The sequence below is a fragment of the Mobula hypostoma genome, chromosome 12 (genome assembly GCF_963921235.1).
Source record: "Mobula hypostoma chromosome 12, sMobHyp1.1, whole genome shotgun sequence".
Taxonomy (NCBI): domain Eukaryota; kingdom Metazoa; phylum Chordata; class Chondrichthyes; order Myliobatiformes; family Myliobatidae; genus Mobula; species Mobula hypostoma.
The window spans coordinates 16342160-16366520 of record NC_086108.1 but is presented as its reverse complement, the minus strand read 5'-3'; the positions used below and the strand labels follow the sequence as shown (position 1 = coordinate 16366520).

Genomic DNA, 24361 nt, shown 5'->3' with positions numbered 1-24361 from the left:
TACTCTTCATTACACACCTTTAGAAGTTTGACAGAGTTTTAGATGACATGGCAAATCTTTGCAAACTTCTAAGAAAGAGGGATCGCTATGCTTTCTTTGTTTTTTTTTGTAATTTATTTTTTATTGAAGTTCATCATCAAACAAAACTTTCCATAAGATGTATTTCAGATACTATACATATATATCATATAGTCATATTTGTCAAAAATCTCTGCATAATATTTATCTGAGGTATATACTTACAGAAAGGAGAGGAAAGAAAAGAACAATCAAAAGAAGAAAATTATGTACAAACTTTTTTTTACAACATATTCATTGACTTGTGAGAATAAGATCAAGCCTATGAGGTGTTATGTAGTTACACCATTTTTCCCAGTATGAATCAAATTGTTCCAACTTAATTTTGATTGGAGAAAGGCTAACTTTGAGGAGATGCAGAAGGATTTAGAAGGAGTGGATTGGGACAATTTGTTTTATGGGAAGAATGTAATAGAGAAATGGAGGTCATTTAAAGGTGAAATTTTGAGAGTACAGAATCTTTATGTTCCTGTTAGGATAAAAGGAGAGGTTAAAAGTTTGGGAGAGCCATGGTTTTCAAGGGATATTGGAAACTTGGTTTGGAAAAAGAGAGATATCTACAATAAATATAGGCAGCATAGAGAATATGAGCTGCTCGAGGAATATAAAGAATGTAAAAAGAATCTTAAGAAAGAAATTAGAAAAGCTAAAAGAAGATATGAGGTTGCTTTGGCAAGTAAGGTGAAAATAAATCCCAAGGGTTTCTACCATTATATTAATAACAAAAGGATAGTGAGGGATAAAATTGGTCCCTGAGAGAGTCAGAGTGGACAGCTATGTGTGGAGCCAAAAGAGATGGGGGAGATTCTGAACAATTCCTTTTCTACGGTGTTCACTAAGGAGAAGGATATTGAATTGGGTAAGATAAGAGAAACTGGTAGGGAAGTTATGGAAACTATGATGATTAAAGAAGAGGAAGTACTGGAGCTTTTAAGGAATATAGAAGTGGATAAGTCTCCGGGTCCTAACAGGATATTCCCTAGGACCTTGAGGGAAGTTAGTGTGGAAATAGCAGGGGTTCTGACAGAAATATTTCAAATGTCATTAGAAATGGGGATAGTGCCGGAGGATTGGCGTATTGCTCATGTTGTTCCATTGTTTAAAAAGGGTTCTAAGAGTAAACCTAGCAATTATCGGCCTGTGAGTTTGACGTCAGTGGTGGGTAAATTGATGGAACATATTCTTAGGGATGTTATATATACAAACCCCATTTCCAGAAAAGTTGGGATATTTTCCAGAAAATCCAATAAAAACAAAAATCTGTGATATGTTAATTCACGTGAACCTTTATTTAACTGACAAAAGTACAAAGAAAAGATTTTCAATAGTTTTACTGACCAACTTAATTGTATTTTGTAAACATACACAAATTTAGAATTTGATGGCTGCAACACACTCAACAAAAGTTGGGACAGAGGCATGTTTACCATTGTGTTACATCACCTTTCCTTTTAATAACACTTTTTAATCATTTTGGAACTGAGGATACTAATTGTAGTTGATTTGCAATTGGAAATTTTGTCCATTCTTGCTTGATATAAGACTTCAGCTGCTCAACAGTCCGTGGTCTCCGTTGTCTGATTCTCCTCTTCATGATGCGCCATACTTTTTCAATAGGAGATAGATCTGGACTAGCAGGCCAGTCAAGCACACGCACTCTGTCTACAAAGCCACGCTGTTGTAGCCCGTGCAGAATGTGGTCTGGCATTGTCCAGCTGAAATAAGCATGGACGTCCCGGGAAGAAATGTCGCCTTGATGGCAACATATGTCTCTCTAAAATCCTAATATAGGCCTCATAGTCAATGGTACCTTCACATACATGCAACTCACCCATTCCATGGGCACTGATGCACCCCCCATACCATCACAGATGCTGGCTTTTGCACCTTTCGCTGATAACAATCTGGATGGTGGTTTTCATCTTTGGCACGGAGAACTCGACGCCAGTTTTTTCCGAAAACTAGCTGAAATGTGGACTCATCTGACCACAGCACACGGTTCCATAGTCTTTCGGTCCACCTGAGATGAGCTCGGGCCCGGAGAATTCACTGGCATTTCTGCATAGAGTTGATGTATGGCTTCCTCCTTGCGTAAAACAGTTCCAAGTTGCATTTCTGGATGCAGCGACGGACTGTGTTGAGTGACAATGGTTTTCCGAAGTACTCCCGAGCCCAGGTGGCTATAGTTGTCACAGTAGCATGACGGTTTCTTAGGCAGTGCCGCCTGAGGGCTCGAAGATCACGCGCATTCAACAGTGCGTAAAGGGCAAGGTCGGAAACCACTGAGATGTCTCTGAATTATCTGAATCTTTTCACAATATTATGTACTGTAGATGTTGAAAGACCTATATTCTCTGCAATCTTGCGTTGAGAAATGTTCCTTTTGAACTGACTAACAATTCTCTCACGAATTTTAGCACCAAGGGGTGAGCCACGACCCATCCTTGCTTGCAAAGACTGAGCCTTTGATGGACGCTACCTTTATACCCAGTCATGATATCTCACCTGCTACCAATTAGCCTGCTTAATGTGGAGTCTTCCAAACCATATTCTGTGCACTTTTCAATCTTATTTTAACTCTGTCCCAACTTTTGTTGAGTGTGTTGCAGCCATCAAATTCTAAATTTGTGTATGTTTACAAAATACAATTAAGTTGGTCAGTAAAACTATTGAAAATCTTTTCTTTGTATTTTTGTCAGTTAAATAAAGGTTCATGTGAATTAACATATCACAGATTTTTGTTTTTATTGCATTTTGGAAAATATCCCAGCTTTTCTGGAAATGGGGTTTGTAATTATCTGGATAGACAGGGTCTGATTAGGAACAGTCAACATGGATTTGTGCATGGAAAGTCATGTTTGTCAAATCTTATTGAATTTTTTGAAGAGGTTACTAGCAAAGTTGATGAGGGTAAAGCGGTGGATGTTGTCTATATGGACTTCAGTAAGGCCTTTGGCAAGGTCCCACATGGAAGGTTGGTTAGGAAGGTTCAATCGTTAAGTATTAATATTGAAGTAGTAAAATGGATTCAGCAGTGGCTAGATGTGAGGCACCAGAGAGTGGTGGTAGATAACTGTTTGTCAGATTGGAGGTCGGTGTTTAGTGGTGCACTTCAGGGATCTGTAATGGGTCCAATGTTACTTGTCATATACATTAATGATCTGGATGATGGGGTGGTAAATTGGATGAGTAAGTATGCAGATGATACTAAGATAGGTGGAGTTGTGGATAATGAAGTACGTTTTCAAAGCTTGCAGAGAGATTTCGGCTGGTTAGAAGAGTGGGCTGAAAGATGGCAGATGGAGTTTAATGCTGGTAAATGTGAGGTGTTACATTTTGGTAGGACTAATCAAAATAGGACGTACATGGTAAACGGTAGGGCATTGAAGAATGCAGTAGAGCAGTGGGATCTAGGAATAATGGTGCATAGTTCCCTGAAGGTGGAATCTCATGTGAACAGGGTGGTGAAGAAAGCTTTTGGTATGCTGGCCTTTATAAATCAGAGCATTGAGTTTAGGAGTTGGGATGTAATGTTGAAATTGTACAAGGCATTGGTGAGGCCAAATTTGGAGTATTGTGTACAGTTTTGGTCACCGAATTATAGGAAAGATGTCAACAAAATAGAGAGAGTACAGAGAAGATTTCCTAGAATGCTACCTGGGTTTCATCTCCTAAGTTACAGAGAAAGGTTGAACAAGTTAGGTCTTTATTCTTTGGAATGTAGAAGGTTTAGGGGGGACTTAATAGAGGTATTTAAAATTATAAGGGGGATAGATAGAGTTGATGTGGATAGGCTTTTTCCACTGAGAGTAGGGGAGAATCAAACAAGAGGACATGAGTTGAGAGTTAAAGGGCAAAAGTTTAGGGGTAACTTGAGGAGGAACTTCTCTACTCAGAGAGTGGTAGCTGTGTGGAATGAGCTTCCAGCAGAAGTGGTTGAGGCAGATTCGATGTTGGCATTTAAAATTAAATTGGACAGCTATATGGACAGGAAAGGAATGGAGGGTTATGGGCTGAGTGCAAGTCGGTGGGACTAGGTGAGAGTAGGGGTTCAGCACTGACTAGAAGGGCCGAGATGGTCTGTTTCTGTGCTGTAATTGTTATATGGTTATGGTTATGATTAACAGATGCTGTTATCTTCTCCATTTTGTAAATGTCCATTGTAATTCCATCCATACATTTAAAGTTGGGGTCTCCTGTGCTGACCATTTCCTGGTAAGGGTCTTTTTACCAGCCACCAGCAGTATATTCATGAAATATTTATGTCTTTTCAACCATTCTTGAAGTATATACCCAAAATATAAGGGTATTTCACATTTAAAGATGTCTTGTAGGGCATTGTGTATCCCACTCCAATAGTCTTTGATAACGAGGCATTCTCAGAAAATATGATAACGGTTTGCATTTTGATTTCCACAATTTCTCCAGCAAACAGGGAGATTACTATCATAATGGGATTTCTGAGAGGGTGTAATAAAATATCTTACCAAGTTTTTCCACCCGAACTCCCTCCATTTCTGTGAACTGGTACTCTTCCATTGATACCTCTATATTATTGTCCATTCTTCTTCAGATATTATTATCCCTGCTTCCTTCTCCCATTTTGTTTTAATGTATGAAGTCAAATGTGTTTTAAGATTTGGCAAACCATTATTCATGCTTGAAATTATTCTACTACCGTTGTCTGAATTATATGCTTTTCTAAATAGCTCTATCAAACATGTACTTGCCTTGTTTACACTTTTAACCATCCTATTAACATACTGTCGCATCTGTAAATGTCGATAAAAGTCTTGTTTTTCTAATAAGTGTTTCTCTTTGAGCATTTCAAAACTGAACATTGTTTCTTCTTTTATTATATTGCAAATAGCTGTTATTGCTTTAGTTGTCCAGTCCTTAAATCTGGCATCCAGTTTGTTTGGCGTAAAATCCAAGTCATATGCATGCTATTTAAAAATTGCAATGTCTCTCTCTCTAGTTTATATTCTTTCATAATAGTTTTTCATATTTTAAGAGTCCATTTCAACCATGGGTTATCAGTAGTGTTTAAATAACTTTGTAGGTTGTTATCAGCCAAAATTGCCTGTATGAGGATGGAAAGTATCCTCTCCTCAATGTTTTTCCATTAAGCGGCATATGATGGATTGCACCAGCATATCACAGCTCTCAACTGTGCTGCAAAATAGTAATCTCTAAGAGAAGGTAGGCCCCATCCCCCCTTTTCCTTGGCTAATTGCAAAGTTTTGAGACGAATTTTAGGCCTTTTACCTTGCCATATATGTCTTGATAGGATCTTGTTCCATTAATTGAATTGATTTTGGTTAATCTGTATTGGTAGGGTCTGAAAGAGATATAGTAGTCTGGGCAGTACATACATTTTAATAGATTCAGTCCTTGAGCTGAGACCAAGAAAAGGAATTAGATTCCATCTTGTTATATGTTCCTTAATTTTTTTTATATGTAGGCTGATAATTGCATTCTGATAATTTTGCGGAATCTTTTGGCCTAATGATGCCCAAATATTTGACAGACCCTGTTTGCCATGCCCAAGGATATCTACTTTCAATTTCTCGTGGTGGGCTATAGTTACATGAAAGTAGTTGGGTTTTATCTATTGTGACGAGAATACACATAAAATTAAGAGGTTTGCTGGCCTGGGTTAGCATCAGTGACATCAGCAAGTGGTCTGCCACCTGCCCTCAGGGGAAGGAGAGATAAGGAACAATGGAGCAGCGTCTGGAGATGTGTACTGAAGGAACGGGGGAAGAGAGAGCTGTCTGGAGCGGCTCCCCCCTTTGAACCTTGAACTGTTTGAAGTGATGGACAGGCGATGCCCCAGCAGGGGGATAAAAAGGGACAGGTTCGCTAAGGCAGGACACACGCCACCCGAGGTAACGAGACCCTGGAAGCGGTACGCCTCTCTCGAGTTGGTGAGAAGTATCGGACAACGCACAGGGTGGAAAGGTACGATCAGCGGGAGCCCGGTGTGTGTCCGCCCTTGCCTGGGTGCCGGGTTCACTGCAGAGGATCGACCACATCTGGAGGAGGGGTCACAGTCGGTGACCTCAGGTGACATCACCAAGGACCCGCCCAAAATCGCCGGTCTGTGAGTGAAGCCGTGTCTGAATGATCAGTTGTTCCTGTTCCCTCTCTCTCTTCCCCCATGTTGTCCATCGCCATGGCAGCGATTACTGCGAACTGAACTACTAAACTGGACTGAACTTTGAGTCACTTTGAAATTTGGTCATTTACCCCTAGACAACGATAGAGCTTGATTGATGTTGTTATCTTAATTTTGTGCACATGTGTGTTTATCATCGCTGAACTGTTGCATTTATTATCCTTTCGATTACTGTGTTGCTTGTTTCTTTAATAAAGCTTTCTTAGTTCTAGTACTCCAGACTCCAACTGAGTGATCCATTTCTGCTGGTTTGGCAACCCAGTTACGGGGTACGTAACACTATGTTGATCTTGTATCCTGATAATTGGCCATATTGTTCAAAGGATTGCATCAATGTAGGTAAAGAGTATGTTGGTTGCCCTAGATGGACCAAAATATCATCCACATAACAGGCCGATTTATGTTCTGTCCCTTTAATAGTAATTCCTCTGATATCTTCATTTTGTCTGATGTGTTGAACTAATGGTTCCAGATATAACGCGAAGAGTAGTGTTGATTATGCACAACCCTGTCTCGTGCCCCTTTCTTGGGTAAAACTATTAGATATATATCCATTGATTTTAATTCTAGCAGTAGGAATGTCATATAGTGCCTGTATTGTTTTAATAATTGTGTCATGTAGACCAAATCTATGTAAAACTCTGTAAAGAAAATTCCAGTTAACCAAATCAAATGCCTTTTCAGTGTCCACACTTATCACTATTGCTTCAATTTCATTTTTTTTTATAAGATCATCATGTGAAGTGTCCTTCGTATATTGTCTTGTGTTTGGCATTGTTGTATAATCATTATGTTTCAGTGTGGGTAGAAACTCTTCTAATTGTTTGCCCATGATGGAGGTAAATAATCTATAATCCACATTAAGAACAGATATTGGTGTAAATGACCCACATTCCATTTTTTCCTTGCCTTCTTTCGGTATAGCTGAGATTATCACCTCCTTCCAGCTGGGTGGCATTTGTGCCTTTCTTAGAGCCCAGTTCAGTGTGGGGAGCAAAACCGGAATTAATTCATTTCTAAATTCCTTATACCACTCTGCCATATATCCATCTGATCCTGGTGACTTGCATAATTTAAGCCTACTAATTGCAGTTTTTAGTTCAGCTTCAGTTATGTCAGCAGTCATCGTTCTATTTTGTTCTTTGCTTAAAGTGGGTAACTCTAAAGAATTCAGGAAGGTGTCAATCTGGGCTATGCTTTCCCCTGGAGCTTTGGAATATAGAGTTTTGTAAAACATTTCAAAAACTTCTTGAATTAAACTTAGCTTATTTTTTTTATCACTTTTGTTTTTGGATCCCTAATTCTATGAATTGTATTTTCTGCTGTCTTTTTTTTCAGTTTCCATGCCAGTATTCTCATAGATTTAGATCCACTTTCATAGTGTCTCTGTTTCAGAAACATTAATTTTTTTCTAATTTCTTGTGTAGCCAAACTGTTAATTTCATTCCTAATTTTTAAAATTTCCTCCAGTGTATCCTGTGACAAACTCAATTTGTGTTTTTTTTCTAGTTCCTTCAGCTTATTTTGTAATTCCTGTAATGTTTTAACCCTTTTGTTTTCTTATATGAAGATACCACTATAATTTTCCCTCTTAAGACAGCCTTCAGAGTATCCCATAGAATGGGAGGTGAAACCTCTCCATTATCATTGAATTCTAAGTAAAGACCAATTTCTTTTTTAATTTGTTCCTTAAAATAGAAATCATTGAGTGGACTTGAATTTAGTTTCCAAATAGTATACTTTGGTAGTAGGTTAAAATCAACAGATAAATGTATAGGTGCATGGTCACTTACATCTATTGTCTCAATTCCACAGGTGTTTATTTTGTCTTTGTCTTTTCCAAATGTTATGAAATAGTCTATTCTTGTATATACGGAATGGGGGACAGAATAATGAGTGTAATCCCTTCTATCGGGGTAAAGATCCCTCCATATATCAATTAGATCAACATGCTCAAAAAGAGTGTTAACTTTCTTATATAAGGACTTTGTCTCATAAGTTTTTCTATTGGAAGAGTCTAACTTTGGTTGTAATTGTAAATTTAAGTCTCCCCCACATATCAAGAGACCTTCTGTTTCTGTTACCATAATATTAGTAATTTTCTGGAAGAAACTAATATCACTTCCTGGGGGTGCGTATATATTCAATAAAGTAACTGGATTTCTGTCTATACTCCCACTTAACCAGAATATATTTGCCCTCCTTACCTCCAATTTCAAGTACTTCAAAATTTTTGATAGAATTTTACTTCGTTTGATTGGATTTAACAGCCCATTGACATTAAAAGAAATGAATTTTACTTTGTCCTTAGCCATGTGTATTTACCATAGAAACCATAGAAACTACAGCACAGAAACAGGCCTTTTGGCCCTTCTTGGCTGCGCCAAACCATTTTCTGCCTAGTCCCACTGACCTGCACACGGACCATATCCCTCTATACACCTCCCATCCATGTATCTGTCCAATTTATTCTTAAATGTTAAAAAAGAACCCGCATTTACCACCTCATCTGGCAGCTCATTCCATACTCCCACCACTCTTTGTGTGAAGAAGCCCCCCCTAATGTTCCCTTTAAACTTTTCCCCCCTCGCCCTAAACCCATGTCCTCTGGGTTTTTTTTCTCCCCTTGCCTCAGTGGAAAAAGCCTGCTTGCATTCACTCTATCTATACCCATCATAATTTTATATACCTCTATCAAATCTCCCCTCATTCTTCTACGCTCCAGGGAATAAAGTCCTAACCTATTCAACCTTTCTCTGTAACTGAGTTTCTCAAGTCCTGGCAACATCCTTGTAAACCTTTTCTGCACTCTTTCAACCTTATTTATATCCTTCCTGTAATTTGGTGACCAAAACTGAACACAATACTCCAGATTCTGCCTCACCAATGCCTTATACAACCTCATCATAACATTCCAGCTGATATACTCAATACTTTGATTGATAAAGGCCAATATACCAAAAGCTCTCTTTACGACCCTATCTACCTGTGACGCCACTTTTAGGGAATTTTGTATCTGTATTCCCAGATCCCTCTGTTCCACTGCACTCCTCAGTGCCTTACCATTAACCCTGTATGTTCTACCTTGGTTTGTCCTTCCAACGTGCAATACCTCACACTTGTCTGTATTAAACTCCATCTGCCATTTTTCAGCCCATTTTTCCAGCTGGTCCAAGTCCCTCTGCAGGCTCTGAAAACCTTGCTCACTGTCTACTACACCTCCAATCTTTGTATCATCAGCAAATTTGCTGATGCAATTTACCACATTATCATCCAGATCATTGATATAGATGACAAATAACAATGGACCCAGCACTGGTGTCAATGGTTAGAGGTTACCTGTTAGTATATCATTGAAATTTGCAGAATATAACTTAATCAATCTACTCCCTGAACAAATAAGAACCAAGAAACGCGAATAATAAAAAAAAGGTAATGAAGGTGTGATTCCAAGGCTGGGGTCTCTAGATGACCCTGGGTTGAGCTAGAGAAAATGTCTAGCCGTGGGGGATAGCCCCTCCTACCTGTAATTTGATGGCCCTCGTTGCAGTACCTATAAAAGTAAATAAAAAAATCTATGTCCATTACACAGAAAAGATTTCCCTGTGTATTCCTCCCATATATATATTCTCATTTAGGTGGGGAAAAAGGAGTGAATGAATGAATGAAGAAAATTGAGTAATATAAAATCCACGTTATAATACGTATTTCTCAAGATAGGTATATCACGGTCTATTTTTGCTTCCGTTTAGTTTATCAGCACTTTTAAAGATAGCCAAACCTTATGGCTGTTCTGGAGAAGGTGAGAGCTGTCTTCGGAGAACTCACAGTCTCTTTCTAATATCCTTCTCTCGTCCTTCTCCCATCCCCTGCTTTCTCGGTTCTCTTACTATTTCCCAAGCAGATCGGGATTACTGCTGAGCCAGACTTTCCCTTAGTTTGACCACGCTAACGGGCAGTCCTCTGTTGTTCATGTCTGCAGTCGCCTCTTCCACTGTCGGATATAACTGTCTCTCTCCTTCGTCAAATACTCTCAATTTAGCAGGGTACGAGGTTTGGAATTTAATCTTTTCTTGCTTTAATATTCATTTCACTTCGGGATATTCCCTCCATTTATGTAGGACCGTCAGGGGGTAATCATGATCGATGTATATTAACTTCCCGTTCCAAAACACCCTTTTCTTACCCCAGGCCCTTCGTAGAATCTCCGCCTTGCTCTTGAATCGAAGGAATCTAAGTACTATTGAGCGCGGCTTACTTTCTCTGTCTGCGGGAGGCCTCGGGACGAGTGCACGATGCACACTCTCAATTTCAATCTCCATAGTCGGTGGAATCTCCTGCACTTCCTGCAGCAACTTTTCTACAAAGTCTGTCATCGACAAACCCTCCGCTCCTTCGGGAACATTATAAATCCTGATATTTTTCCGTTGCGATCTTCCCTCCTGGTCAAGCAATTTACTTTCCTGTTGATCTAATATTTTTATTGTTTTACTAGCATCTGTTTCACATTTTGCACGCGATCTTTGACCTTCTCAATTCGAGTCTCTGCTACCGCTATTTTCTGATTGATGTTGGTGAGCTCTGACTTGATATCATTGATTTGCTGTTTTATATCTTTTTGGACTTCCCTGATCTCTTCCAGAATCTTTATTATATTTGCCGCTTCACCTGAACGAGGCCCTGCATCTGCTTCGCCACCACGTGCACGTGTAGGAGAGCCGCGCGTTGCACCTCTCTCTTCCATAGGCTCCGTAGTGATGCTTTTTCTATCTCCATTCTTGCCCCCCTCATCAATTGAGATATTTTCGAAAGATATTTGATGGATTAACTGGGTAAAATGTGCGTTTTTCCAGAGGAGCTGTTGATTTAAGCTGCCATTCTGGGCAATGACATCACTGAAACCAGCTGTGCTTTCTTTGTAATGACATTTGTGTGCTGGACCCAGGATAGATCCTGTGAAATGTTAATGCTGAGGAATTAAAATTTGCTGGCCCTCTCCACCTCTAATCCCTTGATGAGGACTAGCTCATGGACCTCTGGTTTCCTCCTCCTATAGTCAATAATCAGCCCTTCAAAAGGAAGGAATCATATTTCTTTCCCCTTCTGATGTTTGGTTTGAACAACAACTGAACCTCTTGACCATGTCTACATGTTTTTATGCATTGAGTTGCTACCACATGATTGGCTAGTTAAGTACAGGTGCACATTCCTTTATTTGAAATCCTGAAATCCAAATAGCTCCAAAAACCGAAGTTTTTTTCGCCAACAGCTGACGACACTCAGGTGTGACATGGCAGCACTAGCAGAGGCCACCAGATGTCAGTTGTGGCTCAGCGCTCGTAGTGGTTACATGTGCATTTGCTGTTGGCTGATATTTTGTGTTCACTGTTGACTTTGTGTTTAATTTCACTGTGAAGATGTCAAGAAGAGCTGCAGATATCCCTATGGGTAACAATGAGAAAAAGAGAAGGAAGCATCTATCATTATCAATAACACAAAGTGGAGTTATTGCAGAAGCTTGATTGTGGTGTGTCTGTGCGGCATCTTACTGAAAAAAATAGTGTCAGAACTACCAAAGGAAACCAAAGGAAATGAGGGAGATCTTAAATAGGTTTTTTGCGTCTGTATTACTAAGGAAACTGGCACGAAGTCTATGCAATTGAGGGAATCAAGTAGTGAGATCATGGAAACTGTACAGATTGAAAAAGAGGAGGTGCTTGCTGTCTTGAGGAAAATTAAAGTGGATAAATCCCCGGGACCTGACAGAGTGTTCCCTCGGACCTTGAAGGAGACTAGTGTTGAAATTGCGGGGGCCCTGGCAGAAATATTTAAAATGTCGCTGTCTACGGGTGAGGTGCCGGAGGATTGGAGAGTGGCTCATGTCGTTCCGTTGTTTAAAAACGGATCGAAAAGTAATCCGGGAAATTATAGGCCGGTGAGTTTAACGTCGGTAGTAGGTAAATTATTGGAGGGAGTACTAAGAGACAGAATCTACAAGCATTTGTATAGACAGGGACTTATTAGGGAGAGTCAATATGGCTTTGTGCATGGTAGGTCATGTTTGACCAATCTATTGGAGTTTTTCGAGGAGGTTACCAGGAAAGTGGATGAAGGGAAGGCAGTGGATATTGTCTACATGGATTTCAGTAAGGCCTTTGACAAGGTCCCGCATGGCAGGTTAGTTAGGAAAATTCAGTCACTAGGTATACATGGAGAGGTGGTAAATTGGATTAGACATTGGCTCAATGGAAGAAGCCAAAGAGTGGTAGTGATGGCAGGACTTTCATATGAAGAAAGACTGGATGAACTGGGCTTGTACTCGTTGGAATTTAGAAGATTGAGGGGGGATCTGATTGAAACGTATAAAATCCTAAAGGGATTGGACAGGCTAGATGCAGGAAGATTGTTCCCGATGTTGGGGAAGTCCAGAACAAGGGGTCACAGTTTGAGGATAAAGGGGGAAGCCTTTTAGGACCGAGATTAGGAAAAACTTCTTCACACAGAGAGTGGTGAATCTGTGGAATTCTCTGCCACAGGAAACAGTTGAGGCCAGTTCATTGGCTATATTTAAGAGGGAGTTAGATATGGCCCTCATGGCTATGGGGATCAGGGGGTATGGAGGGAAGGCTGGGGCGGGGTTCTGAGTTGGATGATCAGCCATGATCATAACAAATGGCGGTGCAGGCTCGAAGGGCCGAATGGCCTACTCCTGCACCTATTTTCTATGTTTCTAGGTTTCTATGATCTGGATGATAACGTGGTAAATTGGATCAGCAAATTTGCTGATGATACAAAGATTGGAGGTGTAGTAGACAGTGAGCAAGGTTTTCAGAGCCTGCAGAGGGACTTGGACCAGCTGGAAAAATGGGCTGAAAAATGGCAGATGGAGTTTAATACAGACAAGTGTGAGGTATTGCATGTTGGAAGGAGAAACCAAGGTAGAACATACAGGGATAATGGTAAGGCACTGAGGAGTGCAGTGGAACAGAGGGATCTGGGAATACAGATACAAAATTCCCTAAAAGTGTCATCACAGGTAGATAGGGTCGTAAAGAGAGCTTTTGGTACATTGGCCTTTATTAATCAAAGTATTGAGTATAAGAGCTGGAATGTTATGATGAGGTTGTATAAGGCATTGGTGAGGCAGAATCTGGAGTATTGTGTTCAGTTTCAGTGGTGGGAGTATGGAATGAGCTGCCAGATGAGGTGGTAAATGCGGGTTCTTTTTTAACATTTAAGAATAAATTGGACAGATACATGGATGGGAGGTGTATGGAGGGATATGGTCCGTGTGCAGGTTAGTGGGACTAGGCAGAAAATGGTTCGGCACAGCCAAGAAGGGCCAAAAGGCCTGTTTCTGAGCTGTAGTTTCTATGGTTTACCACTGTATATGATTTCAATTAACAGAAAGAAAAGTTACTGAAGTTTTATAGTGACAGTGACATTCTACATTTATTCCAGTGTGGGACCTACTATGAATTATAGGGCAATAGGGAGTGTAATGGAACAGAGGGACCTCAGACCTCGGAGTACATGTGTCTGATTCATTGAAAGTGGTAACCGATGGCGAAAAAGGCATTTCATCAATTAGGTCACCGAGTATAGGTGGAGAGAGTGCAGAACAGATTTAAAGGATTTTACCAAGACTAGAGGGCCTGAGTTACGGAGAGGCTGGCCAGGTTGTCTTCCTTGGAATGTAAGTTAATGAGAAGTAACCTTTATAGAGGTATATAAAATCATGAGAGCCATAGATAAAGTAGATGGCAACAGTCTTTTTTCTTCGTGTAGGGGTGTCCAAGACTCGGGGCATTGATTTAGGATGAAAGGGGAAAGATTTAAAAAGGACTTTTTTAAAAGGACTTTTAGGTAAGGAGAGTACACATCCATCATTTGGAAAGAACTGATGTTGGTAAGTTGATGGAGAAGATCCTGAGAGGCAGGATTTATGAAAGATAGAGGGCTATGGATAACCCTAGGTAATTTCTCAGTTACGGACATGTTCGGCACAGCTTTGTGAGCCGAAGGGCCTGTGTTGTGCTGCAGGTTTTCTATTTTTATGTTTCTATGACTTCAGAGGCATCTTTTTCACACAGGGTGGTAAGTGAACAGCCAGATGAAATAGTTGTGCAGGTGCAATAGTATCATTTAGAAGTTCTTGGATAGGTCGTGCAGCGGCAGGGCTCCGAGAAATATGGGCTAGAATGTAGAAAATTTTGAGGAGATATGTGGGCAGTATGGTCAGCATGGACACGTTGGGCTGAGTGTCTATATCCGTGCTGTATTGCTCTGACTCTATATTTAGGTAAGGAGAGTACACATCCATCATTTGGAACGAACTGATGTTACCGCTATTTCGAATATTTTCTTCCTTCTTCCATTGATGGAAGAATTCTTATCCTTATCCCACTATCATGCTGTTAGGCTCTGAGAATATCCCAGGCTTAAGACCGTGCCAACTCATTCAGTTTTTCCTATTATCCTTTAAAGAGTCTCGATAACTTGCCTGCTGGTTTGTGTTATGTGAATGATTACATTGTTGTAGTTCTCCATCCAGCTGGCTGAATGTTATGTTTGAATTGGTAGTTCCCTGTGTTGATTATCTGTCTGCCAACTCACTGGCAGGTTCATAATCCTGATGGTTATAGTATTTGGGCAGTGATGGGTGTCATGTTTCAAAAGTAGTGTACAGTATTGCATTGTATTTACTATTATTAGGGGCAGAGGAGGTGCTGACTCATTCAGTGCTAAGTTTTTACCCTTGACTCTTGAAGCGGTATTTAAAAGCAGAGCTTCAAAATGAAATGTAAAGGCATGAAATTGGCAGTTTTAATTGGTTCGCGTGGCGCCTCATTATCAGTACCTTTGTCAGAATATGTAATTCTGCAAATATGTGTTTTTAGTGTCCAGATGGAGACCATGAAGCCCAAGAAAGCTGCAAGCTGTTTGTCCTTTCAATCTGCTATCAGCACTGCATCCCAGAAACCTTTACAGAATGACACAGCAACCGGAGCAGGAGATGGGACAAGGCAAAATGTCACCACAGCCTATCCGCTGCCTTCACCTTCTCCTGCCTTTAGGCCACTCCTTCCTGACATCAGTGTGACAGGAGCTAGACTCCCTTCAACCTCAGCTGCAGGTGTGTATGATGAGAACTTTTGCTACATTGGTGGCCTGCTTTCCAGTTATGCCAGCAGAGACCAGGGAGCTGTTCTCTAGATCAGGGGTGCCCAACCTTTTTAATGCCATGGAGCCTTACCATTAACCGAGGGGTCCGTCCACCCCAGGTTGGGAATCCCTGCTCTAGATTGAATTCATTCGGTTTGGGTGTTATGATAGTTTAGTGATTGGAGTAATGCCATTGAAGCGATTAACGACTGGGATTCGATCCCTGGTGTTGTCTGTAAGAAGTTTGCACATTGCCCTTTGTGACCGGGTGGGTTTCCTCCGGATACTCTGGTTCCTCCCACATTCCAAAGATATGGGTTAGTAGGTTAATTGGTATCATTGGGTAGCACAGGCTCATTGTGCTGCAAGGGCCTGTTACCGTGCTGTATCTCCAAAAAAATGTATAAAATGATACCGTCTCTAGATGTTGTCTGCTTTCCCTCCCAATGATTTTTCTATTCATTCATTTATAGTTTGACCATTTATTAAATGAAAGAATTTATTACCTTGTGGAAAACTAAATAGGGATAATAATGATGTAGACACGAGGAAATCTGCAGATGCTGGAAATTCAAGCAACACACACAAAATGCTGGTGGAACACAGCAGGCCAGGCAGCCTCTATAGGAAGAAGCACAGTTGACATTTCAGGCCGAGACCCTTCATCAGCATAGTGGTTAGCACAACGCTTTACAGTACCAGTGACCCAGGTTCAGATCCTGCCACTGCCTGTAAGAAGTTTGTACATTCTCCCTGTGACCATGTGGGTATCCTCCGGGTGCTCTGGTTTCCTGTAAGACATAGCAGCAGAATCATTTGGCCTATCGAGTCTGCTCCACCATTCAATCATCCTTTCTCCTCCTCAACCCCATTTCCTGGCCTTCTCCCTGTAACCTTTGATTTCCTCTCGTGGTCCAAGATGTGCTGGTTGGTAGGTTAATTGGTCATTGTAAATTGTCCTGTGATTAACTCAGGGGATTGCTGGGCAGCATGACTGAAAGGGCCAGAAGAGCCTATTCTGTGCTGTATCTCCATAATTAAATAATATGAAGCATAATTTTAGTCAGTTATCGGTGGTATTGAGAATAATCACTTGCATAAAGGGCTAACTACTTATTAATTCCATGATAGAACTAGGTACACATTGCATTTTAATCTTCTGCTTTCCTGAGTTAGATTTCACTGTATCATCTTATCTATTTTGTTCGCTAATAACCAGCTTCCAAATGATTCCTGTTTTGGTAAAGGTTGAGGACATTTGTGAAGCTGGCATTTTTCCAAATATTTGACTGATTATAAAATTATAAAATTCTCTCTGCTTTCCTGTCATTTTTTGCAGCCTCTATGTTAAGTTCCCCACTCGCACTCCAGCATCGCATGAGTGCTGAACTTGCTTACTTGGATGCAATAGAGGACTCTGTCCGCCAGCTCTCAGAGATGGAGAAGATTCGAGGAATTGCACTTGCTCAACAGGAGAGTGTATCTTTGGCTCAGATCCTGAAGGTACTAATGTCTTCTGTTTCTAAAGTATTTTAAATGACATTGCCTATGAATTATCTCTGCAGGCTCTTTAGATAAATTCAGGGCAAACTATTCAAAGTGTTAATTTTTGCTTATTTTGAGCCCTATTTTTTTGGTTCTGGACCCAAATAACGTTCTGATCTTGAATTCCATTAAAACTTAGTTGATAGTGTACTTGAATTTCCCCAAGATTCTAAAGATGTCAGCCTTGCAAAGCGTTTTGTCAGAATCGTGTTTAATGTCATCGGCATATGTCATGAAATGTATTGTTTTGTGGCAACAGTACTTTGCAGTACATAATAAAAACTATAAATTTATATATAGTATATAAAAATTAAATAAGTAGTGCAAAATGAGAGCCAAAAAAAACTGAGGTAGTGAAGTGGTCCCACCAGACCAGCTGATGCACCCAGTCAGAATGCTGTCCATGGTATATAGAAACATAGAAACATAGAAAATAGGTGCAGGAGTAGGCCATTCGGCCCTTCGAGCCTGCACTGCCATTTATTATGATCATGGCTGATCATCCAACTCAGAACCCCGCCCCAGCCTTCCCTCCATACCCCCTGATCCCCGTAGCCACAAGGGCCATATCTAACTCCCTCTTAAATATAGCCAATGAACAGGCTTCAACTGTTTCCTGTGGCAGAGAATTCCACAGATTCACCACTCTCTGTGTGAAGAAGTTTTTCCTAATCTCGGTCCTAAAAGGCTTCCCCTTTATCCTCAAACTGTGACCCCTCGTTCTGGACTTCCCCAACATCGGGAACAATCTTCCTGCATCTAGCCTGTCCAATCCCTTTAGGATTCTATACGTTTCAATCAGATCCCCCCTCAATCTTCTAAATTCCAACGAGTACAAGCCCAGTTCATCCAGTCTTTCTTCATATGAAAGTCCTGCCATCCCAGGAATCAATCTGGTGAACCTTCTTTGTACTCCCTCTATGGCAAGGATGTCTTTCCTCAGATTAGGGGACCAAAACTGCACACAATACTCCAGGTGTGGTCTCACCAAGGCCTTGTACAACTGCAGTAGTACCTCCCTGCTCCTGTACTCGAATCCTGTCGCTATAAATGCCAGCATACCATTCGCCTTTTTTTACCGCCTGCTGTACCTGCATGCCCACTTTCAATGACTGGTGTATAATGACACCCAGGTCTCGTTGCACCTCCCCTTTTCCTAATCGGCCACCATTCAGATAATAATCTGTTTTCCTATTTTTGCCACCAAAGTGGATAACTTCACATTTATCCACATTAAATTGCATCTGCCATGAATTTGCCCACTCACCCAACCTATCCAAGTCACTCTGCATCCTCTTAGCATCCTCCTCACAGCTAACACTGCCACCCAGCTTCGTGTCATCCGCAAACTTGGAGATGCTGCATTTAATTCCCTCATCCAAGTCATTAATATATATTGTAAACAACTGGGGTCCCAGCACTGAGCCTTGCCGTACCCCACTAGTCACCGCCTGCCATTCTGAAAAGGTCCCGTTTATTCCCACTCTTTGCTTCCTGTCTGCTAACCAATTCTCCATCCACATCAATACCTTACCCCCAATACCATGTGCTTTAAGTTTGCACACTAATCTCCTGTGTGGGACCTTGTCAAAAGCCTTTTGAAAATCCAAATATGCCACATCCACTGGTTCTCCCCTATCCACTCTACTGGTTACATCCTCAAAAAATTCTATGAGATTCGTCAGACATGATTTTCCTTTCACAAATCCATGCTGACTTTGTCCGATCATTTCACCACTTTCCAAATGTGCTGTTATCACATCTTTGATAACTGACTTCAGCAGTTTCCCCACCACCGACGTTAGGCTAACCGGTCTATAATTCCCCGGTTTCTCTCTCCCTCCTTTTTTAAAAAGTGGGGTTACATTAGCCACCCTCCAATCCTCAGGAACTAGTCCAGAATCTAACGAGTTTTGAAAAATTATCACTAATGCATCCACTATTTCTTGGGCTACTTCCTTAAGCACTCTAGGATGGAGACCATCTGGCCCTGGGGATTTATCTGCCTTCAATCCCTTCAATTTACCTAACACCACTTCCCTACTAACATGTATTTCGCTCAGTTCCTCCATCTCACTGGACCCTCTGTCCCCTACTATTTCTGGAAGATTATTTATGTCCTCCTTAGTGAAGACAGAACCAAAGTAATTATTCAATTGGTCTGCCATGGCCTTGCTCCCCATAATCAATTCACCTGTTTCTGTCTGTAGGGGTCCAGTCTTTACCAGTCTTTTCCTTTTTACATATCTATAAAAGCTTTTACAGTCAGTTTTTTTTGAAACTTGTGAGTGTCTTTGGTGATATACCAATTCTCCTCAAACTCCTAAAGAAATATAGCCACTCTGTTGCCACCTTTGTAATTGCATCAATATTGAATTGAATTCAAATTCTAAGAACTTTCTACAGGGGCACAATTGAGAGCATCCTGACTGGCTGCATCACTGCCTGGTTATGGGAACTGCAGAGAGTGGTGTGGAGAGCCCAGCACATCTGTAGTTGTGAACTTCTCATGATTCAGGACATTTACAAGGATAGGTGTGTAAAATGGGCCCGTAGGATCATTGGGTACCCAAGTCACCCCAACCACAATCTATTCCAGTTGCTACCATCTGGTAAATCGGTACCGCAGCATAAAAGCCAGGGCTAACAGGCTCTGGGACAGCTTCTTCCACCAGGCCATCAGTCTGATGAGCTCATGCTGATTTGAGTGTACTCTATAACATTGTTCTATTTATTATAAATTATTATAAATTACTATGATAGCATATTTAGGTGGAGACATAACATAAAGATTTTTACTCATGTATGTGAAGGATGTAAGAAATAAAGTCAATTCAATTCAGTCTTGTTTGGAAAAATCCCCAGTGATATAATGTGAAGAGATTGGTGCTGGTTAATTGACTGTTTGTGTTCAGGCTCAGCAACAGAGACATGAGCATGACTTGGCCTTGCTGAAGCTAAAGGCTGATCAGGAAAAGTTGGCAAATCAGAAGCAGCTGGAAGAGGCCAAGCAGAAAGCAGCACAGGTATTTGATCATTTTGCATGCGTCCAGACATGTAAATACTTCAGCATTATTCTGTCCTTGGGTGTTGGATTTGTATAAAGCCTGAAACCTTTCACAGAAGTAGAATCATGACAGTAGGTGGCAAACCAAAAGAGGAGATACTAGCAGCGATCAAAACCATGATCAAGATGGTGTTTTAATGATGGATCTTAAAAAGAGTTATTGAAGTTTAATGGCTCGAACTCCAGAGATTATGGTCTTGGCAACAAGGCAAGATGACCAATGGTAGAATAATGGGAATATGATCTAGTAGCCAGAATTAGAGGTGTGGGAAGTTTGTAGAAGTGACTGGGTTGTAAACAAATGGAAGGGAAAGGCCCAGAATTAAAAAGAAAAAGTTATTATCCCACAAGTCAAGTTATTCCATCAAACCAATGGGCATTATGGGTATTGGCAAACAAAACTTAGTTAATAGCCTCAATCACTCCCTACCTATATAAGCTCCCTTTCTATAAACCCCAATTAACTTGATATCTTTTCCATCCATGGGTTTTCTTCAAAGCTTATTAGTTTGACCACATTTTTCATCACCTGAAATTGTGGCTCGGTATTAAAATTTTGTTGGCGGTTACGGTTAAGACCATAAGATATAGGAGCAGAATTAGACCATTTGGCCCATTGAGTCTGCTCCACCATTTTATCATGGCTGATCCATGTCATTCTGGGCCCCAATCACCTGCCTTCTCCCCATATCCCTTCATACCCTGTTTAATCAAGAATCTTTATCAACCTCTCTCTTAAATATACTCAGTGACTTGATCTTTACAGCGACCTGTGACAAAGAATTCCACTGATTCACCACCACCTGGCTAAAGAAATTTCTCATCACAGTTCTAAATGGATATCCCGCTATTCTGAGACTGTTATCCTCTGCTCAGACTCCGCCACCATAAGAAACATCATCTCCACATCCACTCTATTGAGGCCTTTCAACATTTGATAGGTTTCAATGAGATCCCCTCTTATTCTTCTGAACTTCAGGGAATACAGCCCTTGAGCCATTAAAGGCTCCTCATATCCTTCCAATATGAGGACTTCCAATCCTAGAATCATTTTCATGAGCTTCCTTTGAACCCCGTCCAATGTCAGCACATCCTTTCGTAAATAAAGAGCCCAAAAACTGCCCACAATATTCAAGCCTCACCGTTGTTTCATAAAGCCTCAACATTACAGGCTTACTTTTATATTCTAGTCCTCTGAAAAGAATACTAACATTGCATTTGCCTTTCTTACCACTGACTCAACCTGTAAATTAACCTTTAAGGAATTCTGCATGAGGATTCTCAAGTCCCTTTGCCCCTCAGATTTAATGAATTTTCGCTCTATTTTGAGAATAGTCTATGCTTTTATTTCTTCTACCAAAGTACATGACCATACATTTCTTGAAACTCTATTCCATTTGCCACTTCTTTGCCCATTCTCCTAATCTATTTGTAAGTCCTTCTGTAGCCTGTCTGCTTCCTCAACACTACCTGCCTTTCCACCTGTCTTCATATCGTCTGCAAAATTGGCCACAGGGTCATCATTCCATCACCCAAATCATTGATGTATAACATAAAAAGAAGCGGTCCCAACACAGACCCCTGTGGAACACCACTAGTCACTAGCACCCTTTATTTCCATGTATTGCCTCCTGCCAGTCAGACAATATTCTACGTATGCTAGCATCTTTCCTGTAATACCATGGAGTCTTAACTTGTTAATCATATGCCTCCAAGTCGCCCAAAACCACATTCTTAACAATCAAGCAACACACATCAAAGTTGCTGGTGAACGCAGCAGGCCAGGCAGCATCTGTAGGAAGAGGTGCAGTCGACGTTTCAGGCCGAGACCCTTCGTCAGGACTAACTGAAGGAAGAGTGAGTAAGGGATTTGAAAGTTGGAGGGGGAGGGGGAGATCCAAAATGATAGGAGAAGACAGGAGGGGGAGGGATGGAGCCAAGAGCTGGACAGGTGATAGGCAAAAGGGGATACGAGAGGATCATGGGACAGGAGGTCCGGGAAGAAAGACAAGGGTGGGGGGGACCCAGAGGATGGGCAAGAGGTATATTCAGAGGGACAGAGGGAGAAAAAGGAGAGTGAGAGAAAGAATGTGTGCATAAAAATAAGTAACAGATGGGGTATGAGGGGGAGGTGGGGCCTTAGCAGAAGTTAGAGAAGTCGATGTTCATGCCATCAGGTTGGAGGCTACCCAGACGGAATATAAGGTGTTGTTCCTCCAACCTGAGTGTGGCTTCATCTTTACAGTAGAGGAGGCCGTGGATAGACATGTCAGAATGGGAATGGGATGTGGAATTAAAATGTGTGGCTACTGGGAGATCCTGCTGTCTCTGGCGGACAGAGCGTAGATGTTCAACAAAGCGGTCTCCCAGTCTGTGTCAGGTCTCGCCAATATATAAAAGGCCACATTGGGAGCACCGGACGCAGTATATCACCCCAGTCGACTCACAGGTGAAGTGTTGCCTCACCTGGAAGGATTGTTTGGGGCCCTGAATGGTGGTCAGGGAGGAAGTGTAAGGGCATGTGTAGCACTTGTTCCGCTTACACGGATAAGTGCCAGGAGGGAGATCAGTGGGGGAGGGATGGGGAGGACGAATGGACAAGGGAGTTGCGTAGGGAGCGATCCCTGCGGAATGCAGAGAGAGAGGGGGAGGGAAAGATGTGCTTAGTGCTGGGATCCCGTTGGAGGTGGCGGAAGTTACGGAGAATAATATGTTGGACCCGGAGGCTGGTGGGGTGGTAGGTGAGGACCAGGGGAACCTTATTCCTAGTGGGGTGGCGGGAGCATGGAGTGAGAGCAGATGTACGTAAAATGGGGGAGATGCGTTTAAGAGCAGAGTTGATAGTGGAGGAAGGGAAGCCCCTTTCTTTAAAAAAGGAAGACATCTCCCTCGTCTTAAAATGAAAAGCCTCATCCTGAGAGCAGATGCGGCGGAGACGGAGGAATTGCGAGAAGGGGATGGCGTTTTTGCAAGAGACAGGGTGAGAAGAGGAATAGTCCAGACAGCTGTGAGAGTCAGTAGGCTTATAGTAGACATCAGTGGATAAGCTGTCTCCAGAGACAGAGACAGAGACAGAAAGATCTAGAAAGGGGAGGGAGGTGTCGGAAATGGACCAGGTAAACTTGAGGGCAGGGTGAAAGTTGGAGGCAAAGTTAATAAAGTCAACGAGCTCTGCGTGCGTGCAGGAAGCAGCGCCAATGCAATCGTCGATGTAGCGAAGGAAAAGTAGGGGACAATAGGCATGGAACCTAGATTGTGCCACAAACCCAACAAAAAGGCAGGCATAGCTAGGACCCATACGGGTGCCCATAGCTACACCTTTAGTTTGGAGGAAGTGGGAGGAGCCAAAGGAGAAATTATTAAGAGTAAGGACTAATTCCGCTAGATGGAGCAGAGTGGTGGTAGAGGGGAACTGATTAGGTCTGTAATCCAAAAAGAAGCGTAGAGCTTTGAGACCTTCCTGATGGGGGATGGAAGTATATAAGGACTGGACATCCATGGTGAAAATAAAGCGGTGGGGGCCAGGGAACTTATAAGGACTGGACATCCATGGTGATTTAGTCCGCCGCATCTGCTCTCAGGATGAGGCTTTTCATTCTAGGACGAGGGAGATGTCTTCCTTTTTTAAAGAAAGGGGCTTCCCTTCCTCCACTATCAACTCTGCTCTTAAACACATCTCCCCCATTTCACGTACATCTGCTCTCACTCCATCCTCCCGCCACCCCACTAGGAATAGGGTTCCCCTGGTCCTCACCTACCACCCCACCAGCCTCCGGGTCCAACATATTATTCCCCGTAACTTCCGCCACCTCCAACGGGATCCCACCACTAAGCACATCTTTCCCTCCCCCCCCCCGCATTCCGCAGGGATCGCTCCCTACGCAACTCCCTTGTCCATTCGTCCCCCTCATCCCTCCCCACTGATCTCCCTCCTGGCACTTATCCATGTAAGTGGAACAAGTGCTACACATGCCCTTACACTTCCTCCCTTACCACCATTCAGGGCCCCAAACAGTCCTTCCAGGTGAGGCAACACTTCACCTGTGAGTTGACTGGGGTGATATACTGCGTCCGGTGCTCCCGATATGGCCTTTTATATATTGGCGAGACCCAACGCAGACTGGGAGACCGCTTTGCTGAACATCTACGCTCTGTCCGCCAGAGAAAGCAGGATCTCCCAGTGGCCACACATTTTAATTCCACATCCCATTCCCATTCTGACATGTCTATCCATGGCCTCCTCTACTGTAAAGATGAAGCCACACTCAGGTTGGAGAAACAACATCTTATATTCCGTCTGGGTAGCCTCCAACCTGATGGCATGA

At 41.9% G+C, this 24361-nt stretch overlaps 1 protein-coding gene across 9 annotated transcripts in view; it reads left to right on the top strand.

Annotated features, from left to right (window-relative positions):
• Positions 1–24361, top strand: part of cep350 (centrosomal protein 350) — a 251684-nt gene that overhangs the window by 112674 nt on the left and 114649 nt on the right. For all 9 annotated transcript variants that reach the window (XM_063063672.1, XM_063063675.1, XM_063063671.1 and 6 more), the window contains 3 exons: positions 15160–15395; positions 16764–16927; positions 19885–19995. In XM_063063672.1, the coding sequence (XP_062919742.1) occupies positions 15160–15395; positions 16764–16927; positions 19885–19995 (511 nt within the window). The remainder of the gene's footprint in view (positions 1–15159; positions 15396–16763; positions 16928–19884; positions 19996–24361) is intronic.